Consider the following 17597-nt stretch of genomic DNA (forward strand, 5'->3'; position numbering starts at 1 on the left):
ATCAAGTATGTAAATCACGTGACCCAATGTCTAGTACGTGTAAAATGCACAGTATCAGCTCCCATGACTGATGATGGTGACAGTAAAAATACACCAGTTATGTTTCAATAAAAGGGATGTTTTTCTAGGCTGGGTATTTATTCACAAGGCCAGGTCTTAAGGAATTGTGAAACACTGGAATGCGAGAGACATATGGCATGTCTTTCAGTTATGAATATAGGCAATAAGACTCAGTAGTAGGAGCAGCACCTATGACCTTGTCACTGATAGAAATCACAGATATTTCCATATATTACAGTCATGGCAAAACCCTAAAAGAGTATTTATATTTAGGTTGACCAACTGCCCTGGTCTGCTTAGGACTGAGGGGGTTTCCCTAGATGTAGGATTTGCAGGGCTAAACTGGGAAAGTCTCAGGGAAACTGTTCCCTACTGACATTCCTCACTACTTAGAAATTACAGTAGTTATCGCCTCACTGAATGCCACTGTTTAATGTGTTAATAAAGAAGCACCTACCCTGCTATATACAATATCTTGGTAAGCGTACATATGGCCACATAATCTGTGTCCTTTATAACACTTTGTATTTCATTTGATGCATTTAAAAGCATTGTTCTGAGTCCACAGGCATCACCAAATGGCCAAAGGGGTCCATGGCACAAAAAAGATGAAAAGGGAAGAAACTGGGAACATTGGTTGGAAAATGGGGGAAACCAGATTTTAAGTGCTTTTAGGCCCTGCAACCTAAAAATAGGGCAGAAGGAAGACATAAGCATGTACCTCCAAAGGACACGACTAGATAATCAGTCAATGGAGCTGCTTTCCCACTATCAGCAGTCTGTCTTATAATCCTACAAATAGTAACCAGGGAGTCTCCCTAATTTCTGCACTCCTGATGGCATATATATGTGTATTTTACATATATACTTACCTCGTTGCAAAGTTAACTCAATCTTGACAGCTACTGATTGGAGTATCATCTGTTAGGTCTACTAGTTTCCAATAACTACAAAATGCTTCCCCTGAGAATCACAATTTGACAGAACTTAAAGCTTTCCATGAATTAAAACAATGGAAAACTGGATTTTCAAAGATCAAGTTTAAAGAAGTGGTCAAAAATGAAACTTTAACTCTTACCCGATACCACTGGGCTTCTGATAGGCACCGGCTCCCGTCCTGCCTAATCGCCACCACTGACAGCCTTTCCAGAATTCTCCCACTGGGCAATAAGAGACCACTTCTCTTCTGATCGATGTAACTGTAAGCTTCCAGCCCAATGTGACCAGAAGGCAGAGTTCTCATGATTGCCCTTGTCCCGGTATACACAGATTTCTTTACTTCCCTGTCATTTTTACAAAATCTCCTCACTAACAAAGTGGACCTCTCCTTTTTGCTCTTAAAAAAATCTTCTTCTACATCTTCACAATTATCAGGGAAGTCCTCAAAATGGCTCAGAAAGGTCTTGGCAGGTGGACTGTTAGTCAAGTCCTCCCTGCAAAAGCTGTCACTTGAACATACCACACTGGCCCTTTGGCAAGAGCCTTCAAAGCACAAGTATTTGTCATCCAAGGTGTCACAATGATCACACTGCAGCTGCCCATTCTTATTATCACAGTTTTCAGCCAATTCCATGAGTTTACAAGTATATGCCACATAATTTTTCTTTTGCTCCCCACCAACACCAGGCAGTGGTACACAGTTTCCACAATCATCCAAAATCAAGTTGCCTGACAGGGTACAAAAAGCATCTGACACTCTTCTCTCAACTTCATAATGAAAGTGAAATGCTGCCGTGTTACTGTCAGGGTCTGCCTGGCCAGTCTCTACAGCGGCTGACTGACTTCCTAAGGGACTAATGTCCATGGGAGGTCCATCGATTTCCAGTTGAATTCCAGGAAATGCCTTTCTTTCCAGTGAGGATGGGATTCCAGTTTCCAAACATGGGTCTTCCTCCATGACAGAATTGCACGTGTCATAACACTGGCTCTGAGGAAGGATGCACTGGCGGTTTGTCAGTATGTTGTTGTGGTTAATGTTAAGGTTTTTCACAGAAACTGGTGTGCTTTCTGCCCAGCACTTTTCATTGCTGTTCTCATCGCTCACTATTTTCTCCCTTGCTATGGAGAGAATCTTGGGCAAGTTGCTTCCAGAAGGTTCTTCTTTAAGCTTGTTCATCCGTGGGATGGTAGAAGTCTTCCCGCTCTGCCTGACACTATGTGCCCTTGGAACACTGACATCCGAGACCTTTTCACTACTTTCATCTACAGCCGATGGAGTGGACGTCACTTTTCTCTGAGTCACAGGTGTGAGAACAGAAGCTGCCATTTCTTCAGACGTCATCTTGACGCACACACAGGTTTTAGCTATTGCTCTTTCTCCTCTCTGGTGATCATGTCAAGATGTTTATAAAACAACTTATTATTAAAATAATCTTAGATATACAAGTCCTCTGAGAAACAGTGTGACAATTTCTTTGATTCAGGTGCATTAAAAGCCAAATAAATTTCCCCAGTTATCACTTCCTGTCATCTGCAATATGTTTTTCTAGACCAGGGTTTTAAGGTGGCAGTTCAACTTTCTTTCCTCTATTATTTGAAGTAATTCTTTTGGAGATTTTTACTTGGGATTGCATTCTGCAAATTCTGATCCATTACTGACTTACTAATGATTTAAAAATCCAGTTTCAATGTTTCCTGAAAGAAAAAGACATGATGTCAATGCTGTGACACTAAATAGATTTTTTTAAATGAACTTCATAATAATCCTAAGCTAATGCAAAATATGAACCAATTTTGAGGAAGGAGTTTTGCAATTGATAGCTACTTTCAATGTTTTAGGTATTTGTTTTTCTGATTTAATATTTCAGAAATTCTGTTTCCAGCTGAAGTAGAGTAATAACAGAGACCAGAATTATCCCCCCATCTTAAACAACTGAAAAAAATCAGAAAAAAAAATGATATAATGGTTTTTAGATATTGAACAAGAGGTAACACAGAATAGTGATTCCTGAAATAAGAAAAAGCAAACAAATGAGGTGAGCGCTCTAAATGCCCTAGCTTACGGCTTGAGAGCTATGCTACAGGGGAGGAAAGAGGAACTCAGGTTGAACCCAAAAGAGTGCTGATTTAAAGAAAAAAAAGTTGAAAGTTCAGTAAGGCCACAAAAACTGAGAAAGAAGACAAATTAAGTGGAGAGGAGCAAAGATAAGAATGGTAGCAGGCTTCTCATGAGGAACAATGCAAGCCATGGGGAAGTGGGTGGGGGGATGGGTGAAATAGGGGATGAGAATTAAAGAGTACACTTATCGTGATGAACAAATAAAATAAAATAAGAAACAATACAAGCCAGAGAGTGGAGTGAATCTTGAAAGTACTAAAGTACTTTATTTCTGGGAGAGGGGTGGGGGGATGCGTTAGCCTGGTGATGGGTATTAAGGAGGGCATGTTCTGCGTGGAGCACTGGGTGTTATGCACAAACGATGAATCATGGAACACTACATCAAGAACTAATGATGTAATGTATGGTGATTAACATAACAATAAAAAATTAAAAAAAATAAAGTACTTTATTTCTTTTAATACTTTAAAAGGAAAAAAAAGAAAAAATACTGCCAACTTAGAATTCTATACCCAGCAAAAATATCTTTTGTAAACAAAAATAAAATAAAAACTTTCTAGACATATAAAAGCTGAAAGAAGTCATCACCAGCAAACTTGCATATAAGAAACGTTAAAGGAAGTCCTTTAGGCAGAAGGAAAATGATTACCAGATAGAAATTTGGATCAATGCAAAAGAACAGAGTATGGAAAATGTTAAATATGTGGGTAAATACAAATTTTCTTATTGTAAATCACTTAAGATAGTTGATCTTTTGAAGCAAAAATAATAGCAATGTATTATGGGGTTTCTAACAAATGCAGAAGAAAAATATATGACAATAAAAATGCAAGGTCAAGAGAAGAGAAATGGAAGTATATTGTTATAAGATTATTTTCTACATGAAGTGGTATAATATTACTTAAAGGCAGGCTGTCATAAGTTAAAGATGTATACTATAAGCCCCAATGCAACCACTTTAAGAAAAGATATAGGTAATAAGTCAAAATATTAGAATCATAAAAAATTTCAAAGAATCAAAAGGCAAAAAAAAAGGGAAAAGATGAACAAAGAACAGATGTGGCAAATGTGACTGTGTGTGTGTACTCCCTCTGTTTTATTTTTTTAAAATATTTTATTTATTTAATTGGGGGAGAGAGAGAGAGAGAGTAAAGCAGGGGGAGCAGCAGGCAGAGGAGAAGCAGGCTTCCTGCTGAGCAAGGAGCACAATTCGGGGCTCAATCCCAGAACCCTGAGATCATGACCTGAGCTGAAGGCAGACACTTAACCAAGTGAGCCACTCAGACGTCCCTCCCTCTGTTTTATTTGAATAAGAAATTTTTCAGATGAATGTCAGTGGACATAAAAATTTTCAATTTATGAAAAGCATTATTAAAAATATAATTCAGCTTATCTTTATTCTCCAAATTATTGAACCCTGTTCTATGTTGGGAACTGTGTAATGGGCTAGATATCCAGGACCTGCTTGCAAGTCTATTGAGAGAGGGAAAATTGAACAAATTTCAATCCAGTATGGCAAGTGTAATTATCAAGGATATATAAGGCACTATGAGACCGTGGGTTCCCATCACATGTATACTATTCCTTTGTAGATAAAGATGTTGTTTCCAAGACAAAGGATGAGCATTCATGCTCTGCTGTCAACAGCAGATTTGACCTATCTTTGCCCTTTGCCTCACAGGTGTCCCTCTTCCCCTCACTTCTTCCTTTTCTTCTTGTGCCAAAGAAGTAGCAACTACTCTTCCCTTACATATATGCCACTCAAGTGCAATCACAAACTCTCACCTGCTCCCAGCACATGCAGTCTTCACAACTACCTTAAAAAATCAGAGGACACCCTATCAATCAGATACTTCACAAGGAGTTAGTAAGCCCACAAAGAGCAACAAGGTCCTGGTTCAACCTAATCCTTCTACCTTTCACATCCTCCTTCCAACTTGGTTTCTTTTTTATTTTCTTTGGGGAAATGTCTCTCTTATTTTTGGAGATATATGCTCAGTGTAAAACAATTCAAACAATGCAGAAAAACACAAAGAAAAAAATTTTCAACTTAACATATAAATCCCACTATCCAGAGATAACCACTATTAATACTTTGAGAAAACTCCTTCCAGAAGGCTCCCTATGCACCAACACACATAGGTATATGTATATAATTACAAAAGCACCTGATCATGCTGTACATCCTGATTTACATCTACTTTTTTTTAACAAATTCAATTCATGAATAGCTTTTCATGTCAAGAACTATATAGATAATTTTAATGGCTTATGGCAGTAACTTGGTTTCAGTATCTTTGCTTTATTATTTAGAGTAACTTTTAAAGCCAAAACCTCCAGACTGACTATTAATGTATCTTTTCTCACCTATAGGAGGAAGGTAATTCAAGGCAAGTGCTGCTTAACTCCTGTTCTAAGCACTTTGAAATTATTAATTCATATAATTCTTACTCAACCCTACAAGATAGCATGATGGTTTTAAAATATGTCCACACACACAAAAAAAATATGTCCACAAATTCTCTGATACTCCTCCTTTCAAAAGCTGGAGGCTAACTGCCTTCTCCTTGCTGTACTCAGTGACTTCCTTCCAACATACAGAATATGTTGGAAGTTAAATTTTATGACTTCTGAGAATAGATCATAAAAGGTCATAAAATCTTGGGGTTTCCTCCTTGCTCTTCCTCTTGTTTGCTCTGGGCAAAATCAGCTGCCATGTCATAAGGAGAGTTCCATGTGGCAAGAACCGAGGCCTCCTGCCAACAGCCACTGGTGTGAGCCATCTTGGAAAGGGATTCTCCAACACCAGTCAAGGCTTCACATGACTGTAGCCATGGTCTACATTCTACATATTGATTCTAACCTCATGAGCAAGGCTGAACCAGAAGCACTCAACTCCCAAATTCCTGAACCACAGAAAATATGAGATAAGAAATGTTTATTGTTTTGAGACACTGTTTTGAGGTAATTTGTTGCACAGCAAGAGAGAACTAATACAGATCAGTTCTATCGTTATCCACATTTGACAGATTAGAAACCAAAGCACAGAGAAGCTAAGTCACTTGCCAAAGATCACACTACTGGAAAATGGTGAAGTCAGGATTCAAAACCAAGAAACCTGACTCCAGAATCTATGCTCTTCACCATAGTTATGCTGCTTTCTTGCTACCTAGTTTGAAACCTCATGGGTTTGAATTCTCGATGTCTGCTAGCTGAAGAGATCCATGGCTTCCAAGAGGATCCTCTTTTATTTGAGTTTGTCTCTGGAAGGCTGAGATCTTTGTTTTGCCTCCAGCTGTAATCACGGTTAAGGACTGGAGACTCCATCTCAGGTCATTCTTTTATTCAACAAATTCTTATTGAGTACGACATTAAATGAGGCAATAATCTGTCCTTGATTTCTTCATAAGCTAATAAATCATCAGGTAAGGTACAGTGCAAGTAGGGCTATAATCTGGGTTAACACAGAGAAAGAGCCTCTAAATCAGATAGTGGGGACAAGGTGGGAGTGACTGCCAGGGAGGTTTTCTGGAGAAGATGATGATCAAGCTGAGTTTTGAAAGACAAGAAGGAATTCGCTAGATAAAGAGGTGTTGTGGACTTTTCAGAAAAGATTCTCATGGAAAAAAACAATAAGACATTGGCACCTGGCACTTCAGGCAAATATTTTAACCACTTTGGGTTTGGGTTGATTTCCTCTCTTGTAAGAGAAATAAAATCACCTATTCCATCAGATTATGAAGAAAATGCTTTGGAGAGTGCCTGGGTAGCTCAGTCAGTTGAGCATCTGCCTTCAGCTCTCAGGTCATGATCCCAGGACCCTGGGATCGAGCCCCATGTCAGGGAGTCTGCTTCTTCCTCTCCCCCCTGCCTGTGCTCTCTCTTGCTATCTCTCTCTCTCAAATAAATAAATAAAATCTTGAAAAAAAAAAGAGAAAAAAGAAAATGCTTTGGGAATCAAAAGTTAAGGGCAAATGTTTGTTATACTATGCCTTGTAAAGTTCAGCAGTTCTGTTGGTGACATAGTGTTGAATTTACTTTTGTCAGATGCACCCACTCCATTCACCAGGTTCACTCAAATTTAAATTTTAATTCTATAACTGGGACTGACTCCCTGAATCCCAGCTGCATGACCATGAGCTGGTTATATGATCAATCCTGAATTATACTTCCCATTTCTATAACATTAAAATGAAACACACGTATTTTTCTACCTACCTCCTCTTGGTTAGCCCCAGGTGGTCTGTGAAGGAAGATGGGTTAGGTTAAAGTTATAGCTAGCACTAGACAGTTGGCTGAAGAAAACCTGAAGCACTGAATAAAGATCACAGCCAAAGAGTTCTGAAGAAGAAAGAGATGGAGAAAAAGCTTCTTTTCTTAATGTGGTTTGTAGGGAAAACTAGAGAAGGACCAGCCCGGGAGAGATCAAAGGATATGTGGGTTAAGAATATGGAAGAATAAGAGGGAACTTGTCAAGGTAGCATTTCCAAACTAGAGATGAATTGGGATGGGCAATATGTTTAAGGAAATGAATGGTCATGAAGTATGGCTATGGAGATGCCAGGGTGCTAGAAATCCTAGACAAAATGGTAAGACAAGAAAAAGAAATGAAAGGTTTAAGAAGAATCAGGAGTGACATAGAGTAAGTTTTCAGCTTCAGGATAGAGAAATATCTGTCACAAATAACCTTGTTGACAAATTTCCATGGGCTAAATCAGGGGCTGGCAAACTACAGACAGAAGTCCAAATCTGACCTGTTATCTGTTTTTATAAATAAAATTTTATTGGAACACAGCCATGGCCATTCATTTATGTAATGTCTATGGTTGCTTTTGCATTACAATGATAAGAGTTGAGAAACTGTGACAGAAACCATGCAGCCTACAAAGCCAGAAATATTCACCACCTAGCCCTTTACAAAAAGTTTACCAAACCATGTGCTAGATAAATGAGTTAATAAAATGCCTGGTTAGAGCCCGAAAACTAAGTGGGGGGCTTAAAAGCCATCTTCATATATTTGAAGAACTGAGATGAGGAAATAGGCTGGTTACATATTGTTTCAAAAGGTAGGATCAGGGCCAAAACAAATGAATTATTGGGGAGGTATGCTTTGGCTTACTGTGATAAAAGTATTCTCTTTTAGATCTGTTTAACAAAGGAGAAGCTATCTTGGATGGCAGTCTTCTCCTCATTGTTGATACAGGAATTTAAATAGAGAGGCACAGTGTTCAGCATAGCAGGTGTTCAATAGGTGTTGAACAAATAATAGAGTGAATGAACACTGTCTATAATGGTTAATTATAAAAATAATGGCTCATACTTATTGAGCATGTATCTTGTGTCAGGCATGTTCCAAGCACAGTGTATATAATATCTCATTTAATCTTTATAATGACATTATCAGTAGGGTGGCAGAAACTACTAATTGTCCCCAGAAATCTGTTCTCATTTTTCTCAGTAATAGAACCTCTGAATTTTAGCCAAGCATACGGCCATCCCTCTATCAGCCTCACTATTAGCTAGATGTAGTCATATCACTAAGTTATTACTAATTAGAAATAAACAGAAGTGGTTCGCTCTTTCTGGGAAGTCTTTGAACAGAAAGGTATGCCTTTCTCCTCCCCCTTTCTCCTTTCTGCTGGCTGGAGGGAAGGCATGATGACTAGAGCTGAAGCAGCCATATTAGACCATGAGGTAAACATAAACTTTCATAGTAAAGAAATGAGATAGAAGCCTGGGTGCTTGTTTCCTGGATTTGGGGGAAAGAAAAAAAATGTTATGTTGTTTAAACAACTACTATTTTAGGTTTTCTGTCACTTACATCCAAACCTTTTCCTAATAAAGGTAAATACTATTATCACTCCCATTTTATGGATTACGCTCAGAGTATTTGAATGGCTTATCTAAAAGTAGAGATGTAATATAACAAGGAACCTGTAGAGAGAATTCCTGCATTGGAGGGAAAGTTATATTCACTAATTGGCAATATGTCTCCACTTTTATGTTTCTAGGCCAGATGAAATCCTTTGTGTCATAAAGAACAGTTAAATGAGAAAAATATTAAATACAAGCCCATTGTTTTTATGATTGTAAATGTCAGAAGAAGGTGGGATTTAACAACAACAACAACAAAAACTATCAGACAACTATCAATTATTTATTAAGCACTTGTTACATTCCAAGTTCAGAAGTAAGGTAGTTGTGGACCAGGAGATCAGTAAAGCTCTGACGCAGGGGGATTTCACCTGGAACTTTACAGAGAGGTAGCAATTACTTGTATCCATAACCAAAAAAGAGACCTTGGGTAAAAGGAACAGCATAAAGGAAGATAAAGAAGAAGGAAAATACAATGCATAACTATGAATTTATCTGAAGTTCTTAGGAGAACATTTAATTCAATCAAAGAAAGTGAAAGTTGTAATTTCACCATCATGGGAAGAAACACTAGGGCAACTGTCAAAGTTGGTAACAGGATGTAATAGTCCTATTTCATCTTTAAACTTAAAGGGTTTTATAGATTCACTTATAGTACCATGTATATGACAGATAAACAACCATGCCACAGTTATTCACTTATGCATTCTCTTCCCCAAAGGCCACTCTGCAAAGACATTAAAGAAAATATTTTGCCTACATAACCCTTCCTCCCTTTCTCTCTTCTACAGGCACACCCACATCCAAACCCTACAAGATGAGTCAGTCTTCACTCTTTCTTCTCCACTGAATGTTTGCTGCTCCACTCCCTCCTGACCTCCTTTCTCTGAACTATTATGATGGAAACCCCATAACTTACAAAGAAACAAAGCTTTTAAAACATTCCCCAAAGGCACTGGTGTACTAATCTGGGTCCTTTTCCAAAACCCCACGGACTTAACCCATTGTGACTTCCACTCCCTTTATCAGAAAAGTTTCAAAGTCTGTGATGCTAGACTGTTGACACAGAGAACCCAGAGATACCCTAATCTTTAAACTCTGTGTATATTAAATAGGAGTTAAACGATAGGTAAATGCCAAAGTTATACAAATATTTTTGAACTAATACATTGATAAGGTTGCTAATATAGTAAAATGGAGGATCACAAAAGAAGTTTCCTCATAACATGTTAATTCTCAATTATAAAACTCACAAAGAAAGGAAATCCTCACTGTAAACATGGTCTCTGATCAGCCTGCAAATCACCCCTCTCACTCTATTGCTCTCCCAGAAATGTGGAGTCATAGATGATATTAGAACTTTAATCCAAGAGTGGAGGCAGATAGGATTGCAGTGTTGTGACACTCACAGGACTCCCCCTCCTTTGCTGAAGTACAATCATGTCAAGAAATTCTGGAGTTATGCATATGTACACACATGCACACACACACACAAAGATGCATGTTTTTGATAAGAGAGATGAGAAGGGAGAAAAGTGAGCAGCAGAAGGTGGTAATAGAACCCTCCATGATTCAGTCCCAGTCTATTTTTTCCAGCTCCATCAATGACGAATACCCCCAAGGAGAAGATATCCTGTCACACTGGTCTTTTTGCCATGTATTGAACCAGCCTAGCATTAATGTCTCTGTGCATTTTCCTTCCCACTGTTTTCTCTCTCTGCTAAGACTCCTTCACCCAGCTTAAATGGCACCTCCCCTCTGTAGCCCTACCTGAAACCCACTTGACAGCATTAATTGCTCTCACCTGTTTCCCACAGTTCTTTCTACACTTCACCAGTACAACATGTCATGAAACACTATACTGTAGCAATTGATTATATAGGAACCCTGCATGGATTGAAAGCTTGTGAAGAACAGAGACCTTGCATCTTTAACTTAAGGAGGTTTATAGATACTCTGCGCCTTACATTCCTGGTACAGTATCAAGGTATATAGTCTCAATAGACATTTTATTCTCTCCTTCTTTTCCATGGCTCTTTGAGCCCAATCCTTGTTCATTAAGACCTGGATCCTTAAGAACTTTCAGTCTCCTAAATTCCCAACCTCCTCCTGTTTCAATCCCTCCCATATGATTTTCAGAAAAATATTCCCCATCACTTCTTGGACTTTGGCTAGGTTCAAGCACAAAAAAATATTCCCCAAACATTATTTTAATCATATCATTCCTTAACTTGAGAAAAAACCTACCCTAATCCCTTTTTTTAAAGATTTTATTTATTTTTTTAAGATCTTATTTATTAGAGAGAGAGAGAGAGATCACAAGCAGGTGGAAGAGTAGAGGAAGAAGCAGAGTCCCCCCTGAGCAGGGAGCCCAATGCAGGACTCAATCCCAGGACCCCGGGATTATGACCTGAGCTGAAGGCAGACACTTAACTGACTGAGCCACCCAGGCACCCCAACACACCTTACCCTAATCCTTAAGAATATCATCAATTTAAAAAAATTCCTATTCCTATAGCAACAATGTCCGCAGTAGCCTAAATATGGAAAGAGCCCATCAACAGCTGAATGGATAAAGATGATGTGGTATACACACACACACACACACACACACACACACACACACACACACACTATATGATGGGCTATTACCCAGCCATCAAAAAGAATGAAATCTTGCCATTTGCAACAATGTAGATGGAACTAGACAGTATTATGCTAAGCAAAATAAGGTAGTCAGAGAAAGACAAATACCATATGATTTCACTCTTATGTGGAATTTAAGAAACAAAACAGATGAACATAGTGGAAGGGAAGGAAAATTAAAATACAATAAAAACAGAGAGAGAGGCAAACCATAAGAGACTTTTAACTATAGGAAACAAACTGAGGCTTGCTGGAAGGAAGGTGGGTGGGGGATGGGGTAACTGGATGATGAGCATTGAGGAGGGCACTTGATGTAATGAGCACTGGGTGTTCTATGCAACTGATGAATCACTAAGTTCTACCCCTGAAACTAATAATACACTATATGTTGACAAACTGAATTTAAATAAAAAATTTAAAAAAATAAAAATCAAGAAAAAAAGGTATTTGAACTGAATGAAGTTGTTAATATCAGAATTTGCTAAAGCAGTATATACATACATACAAATCAACGACCTCTTCTTCCATCTTAAGAAACTAGAGAAAGAACAAATGAAATCTGAAGTAAGAGAAGAAAGGAAATAAATGATATAGAGAGATTGAAATGAAAACCATAGAGAACATCAATAAAATAAAAAGCTGGTTCTTTGACAAGATCAATGAACTTGATAAAACTTCTGCTAGACAGAACAGGAAGAAAGAGAGAAGTCACAGATGATCAATATTCAGGAATGAGAAAAGTGATATCACTATAAATTTTATAGATAATAAAAGGACAATAAAGGAATGTTATGAACATTACACCCCAAAATTTTACCACTCAGATGAAATAGACAAATTCCTTGAAAGTCACAAACTATGAAAATTTATTCAAGAAGAAACAGACAGGGATGCCTGGGTGGCTCAGTCGGTTAAGCATCTGCCATTGGCTTAGGTCATGATTCTAGGATCCTGGGATAGAGTCCTGCATTGGGCTCCTTGCTCAGTGGGGAGCCTGCTTTTCCCTCTGACTACTGCTTACTCTCTGATAAAGTCTTTAAAAAAAAGAAGAAACAGACAAACTGAACAGCTTTTAATTTACTGAAGAAATTGAATTTGCAGTTCAAATCTTACCTAAAAAAAAAAAACCCAAACAACAAAATTCCAGGCCAAGATGGTTTCACTGGTGAATTTTACCAAATATTTAAAGAAAATATAATACCAATTCTACCCAAACTCTTCCAGAAAATTGAAGAGGAGGAAATACTTTCCAACTCATTCTGTGAGGGTAAATCTTTGCCCTGAGATCAAAAGTAGACAAAGACATTACACACACAAAAAAAATATAGACCAATGTCCCTCATGAGCATAGACATAAAAATTTTAAAGAAGTATTTATAAATTAAGTGTACCAATATATAAAAAGGTTAATACATCAGTACCAAGTGGGGTTTAATCCCTGGAATGAAAGTTTGGTTTAACATTCAAAAATCAATGTAAATTACCATATTAATAAACTAAAAAAAAGAAAAAAATTCCTGCAGGGGCTTTGGTAATGTAAATTAATTTATCAATTTGGAGAGAAATAATATTTTAACAATATTGAGGTTTCTAATCCATAAACATGACATAGCTAGCTAACACTAGAGCTCTCTTTCTCCCCACATATATGTGTGTGTGTGTGTGTGTATATATATATGAAGAATATATGTATAGACATGCATACCCACATCTATGTATATATACATATATCTCTTTGCCATTTGCTATTTTATTGTGATTTAAAAGCTTTGTATAAAAACAATATCTGATATCCTCAGAGCTAATATTTAAGTTGAAATACCTTTATATTAAAACTACCATGGACATCTAATAGTATTTTTAAAACAAAATACTGGGAACAAAATATGCCCTAGAATTAAACTGGCTTTAAACTGTGTTTAGGTAAATTAACTCCTGCATGTTTCTTGTTTTTATTAATATGACATGTTGTGTGATAGTTGGTCTAGCAGTTGTCTCAGTTATGAGTGATATTTACATCAGAGCAAAATTAAAAAAAGAAGATTCTGTAGATCCTGGGGGGATGAGAGCACTTCTTGACTATTTTTTGCATTTCATGGATAAAAGAGCTGCTGCATGGCCAGGCTGTTTTTACAATGTGTGTGCTGCTTATGGAATGTCACACAGATGATCTGCGTTTGCTCACAGGAGGCAGAGGACACTGGGTGAGTAAATTTGTAGGTTGTGTAGAAGTGGTAGCAGAGTCAACCACATAGCTCTGTGGAGCCTACACAAGAAAATCAAGTCATGCATGGTATTGTCTGAATATGAACTTTTTTTAAAGATTTTATTTATTTATTTTGAGAGAGAGAGAATGAGAGATAGAGAGCATGAGAGGGAAGAGGGTCAGAGGGAGAAGCAGACTCCCTGCTGAGCAAGGAGCCCGATGTGGGACTCGATCCCGGGACTCCAGGATCATGGCCTGAGCCGAAGGCAGTCACTTAACCAACTGAGCCACCCAGGCGCCCCTGAATATGAACTCTTAATAAATTATTAAAACAAAGGATTATCTCATGGTCCCTCAACAACCTTTGGTTCATCTGGAACCTTTCATGAAGGTGCTGAAGAGCTACCAAGGCAGTTAGACAGGGAAGTGCAGAGAAGACAATCTGACATTTGTTGCCACTTTGTTCCACAATGAATTTGCTGCTTTTAAAGTGATGGCTGAGAGGCTGAGACAAAGATAACTGGTTTATTATAAACGTATAACTCAGGAACAGCCAGATGGAAGAGATGCGTAGGGCAAGATATGGGAAAATAACAAGTAGCATCCATGCCCTCTCCGAGCACACCACCCTCCCCAAATCTCCACATGTTCACCAACCTGGGAGCTCCATATATTTTTTCTTTAATTTATCTCAGTAGCATTTTGTATTTATCTATACAGAGGTCTTGTACATCTTTTGTTAAATTTGTCCCTATGTTAGTGTTGGCTATTATAAATGTAATTATTTTATGTTTCAGTTTCCAGTTGTTTGCTGCTAGTATGCAGAAATACAAGTAATTATTGTGTCTAGACAATATAACTCATACCCTTGCTAAATTCAACTATTACTTCTGTAGATAATTTGTAGATGACTTAGAATTTTCTACACAGATATCCATGTCATTTTCATATAAAGAAAGTTTTACTTATTTCTTTCCAAAATGCATACCTTTTATTCTTGCCTTATTGCACTGGAGAGGATCTCCAATTATGATACCAAATTAAGTATGAAGACCATATATCCTTGCTTTTTTCTCAGTCTTTGAGGGAGAATATTCAATACATCACTATTTAATATGATGTTAGCTGTGTCTTATAAATGCCCTTTATTAAACTCAGGATGTTCCCTTGCATCCCTTGTTTGCTGGAAGTTTTTATCACAAAAGAGTTTTGCCCAGTGCTTTTTCTCTATTTATGAAGATGATTTTATGATTTTTCTCCTTGGTAAATTTTATCGATTGATTTTCAAGTATTGAAACAATCTTACAAATTCATGGAAAATGGAAAGGACCTAGAGTAGCAAAATAGTTAAAGGGAGAACAAGTTGGAGGACTTACACAATCTAATTTCAACATACTACAAAGCCACAGTAATCTGAACAGTGTGTTACCGGCATAAGGACAGAAATTTAGATCAATGGACTAGAATATCCAGAAATACACCTATTTCATATACAGTCAATTGGCTTTTAAACAAAGATAGAGGTAATCCAGTGGAAAAATGATAGTCAATAAATGGTACTGGATCCAAATAGAAAAATTATCAACATCAACCCCTGATATCACACCATACACAGTAATTAATTCAATATGGATTATAAAGCTAAAACTAAAACCTAAAACTGTAAAACATCTAGAAGAAAACAGGAAAAATCTTCATGATTTTGGATATAGAAAAATTTCTTAGGACACAAAAAGCACTAACCACAAAGGGAAAAAAAAAGGTAAAATGGACTTAATCAAAATTTTTAAAAAATTAAAACTTCTGCTCTAGAAAGACTGACCACAGATTGGGAGAAAATATTCACAAAACATACATGTGAAAAAGTTCCTGTATCTAGAATACACATAAAACTCTTATAACTCAGTAATAAGTAGTTAACAACATAAGTTTTTTGAAATAGGCAAGAGACTTGAACAGATACTTCATAAAATAACATATATGAATAGCCTATAAACAAATTGTGACAGATCAACAAAATCTCTGTATGAAATAAATGTGAAGTTCAATCCCCTCCTCACACCACACAGAAAAGTTAACTCAAAACGGATCACAAAGAAGATCCTAAATGTAAAAGCTAAAATTATAAAACTTCTAATAGGAAACATAAGAGAAAATTTTTACAATCACTGGAGCAAGCAGAAATTTCTTAGACTGAACACAAAAGCACAAACCACAAAATAAAAAAACAATAGATAAATTGCAACACAATTAAAAACATCTGCTCTTCAAAAGACAAGTCATTATTGTATGGTAGAAGATATTTGTAAGATAAATATCTAATAAAGGATCTGCATCCAGAATACATAAAAAACACCTACAACTCAATAATAAGTAGACAAATAACAGTATTTTAAAAAATGCACAAAAGTTTGAATAAGCACCTTACAAAAGAATACAAATGACCTACAAGCACATGAAAAGATGTCCAATGTTATTATTCATCAGGGAAATATCAATTAAGTTCACAGTGAGATAGAACTTCATACCTACTAGAATAGCTTACATTAAAATGACTGGCCAGGGGCGCCTGGGTGGCTCAGGCATTAGGCGTCTGCCTTTGGCTCGGGTCATGGTCCCAGGGTCCTGGGATCGAGCCCCGCATAGGGCTCCCCGCTCAGTGGGAAGCCTGCTTCTCCCTCTCCCGCTCCCCCTGCTTGTGTTCCCTCTCTCGCTGTGTCTCTCTCTGCCAAATAAATAAATAAAATCTTTTTAAATAAATAAATAAATAAATAAATAAATAAATAAATAAATAAAAATAAAAATAAAATGACTGGCCATACCAAAGGTGGTGCAAACTTGGAGAAACTGGAATATTGTGGTGGGAATACAAATTGGTACAGCCACTTTCGAAAACAGTTTGGCAGCTTCTTATAAAGTTAAATATACATTTACCAGATGACCCAAAAATTCCACTGATAGAAGAAAAATAAAAGCATACATCCACAAATAGACTTGTATGCAAATGTCTTTAGCAGCTTTATTCATAACAGCCCAAACTGTTGGGAAATGACCCAAAAGTCTATCAACAGATAAATAAACCACCTGTGGCATATTCATGCAATTGAAGAACTGCTCAGCAGTAAAAGGAATGATCTCCTGATTATGTAACATACGTGGATGAATCTTAAAAACATTAGGTTGTGTGAAAGAAGCCAGGCACTGAATGATTGCATTTATTTGAAGTTTTAGACCTGTGCTAATGTAGTAGCTTCTAGCCATATGTGGCCATTTAAGTTTAAGTAAAAACATTAATTTAAATTAAGTAGAATTAAACATTCAGCTCCCAAGCTGCACTAGCCACATTTCACGTGCTCAATAGTCGTATGTGGCTCATGGCAACTGTATAAAACAGCACTGATAAGACTATAAAATGGCACAAAGAGGTAGTATACACACTGTACACTTCCCCAACTGTATACTTCCCCCCCCCCATTAGCTTTTCAAGTGGACTACAGGCTGCATTTCAATCCCACTTGTGCCCTTGGCCAGGCACCTCCAAGCACAGAACAACCTGCTCAACTGTACAATATGGTGTTGACATAACACCAGGGCTGTGGAATCATTTGATCTGAGTTTGGATCCATCTCCATTTAACTTTGCTAAGGCTTAGTTTTTATATCTGTAACATGGGGGGGAATAATAGTTTCTCTTATAACCCTCACAATAACCCTACGAAGTGGTAAGCCCTCAAAATATAATACCCTCTATTCT

The 17597-nt window shown here is 37.3% G+C and overlaps 1 protein-coding gene across 5 annotated transcripts in view; it reads right to left on the minus strand.

Moving 5' to 3' along the window:
- PLCE1 (phospholipase C epsilon 1) overlaps positions 1-17597 on the minus strand; it is a 337159-nt gene that overhangs the window by 293779 nt on the left and 25783 nt on the right. For all 5 annotated transcript variants that reach the window (XM_073904420.1, XM_073904421.1, XM_073904422.1 and 2 more), the window contains exon 2: positions 1139-2694. In XM_073904420.1, the coding sequence (XP_073760521.1) occupies positions 1139-2341 (1203 nt within the window). In that variant the 5' untranslated portion in view covers positions 2342-2694. The remainder of the gene's footprint in view (positions 1-1138; positions 2695-17597) is intronic.

Source organism: Callorhinus ursinus, unplaced genomic scaffold (genome assembly GCF_003265705.2).
Source record: "Callorhinus ursinus isolate GAN/ISIS: 27379988/994484 unplaced genomic scaffold, GSC_fseal_2.0 scaffold20, whole genome shotgun sequence".
In the NCBI taxonomy this organism is placed as follows: domain Eukaryota; kingdom Metazoa; phylum Chordata; class Mammalia; order Carnivora; family Otariidae; genus Callorhinus; species Callorhinus ursinus.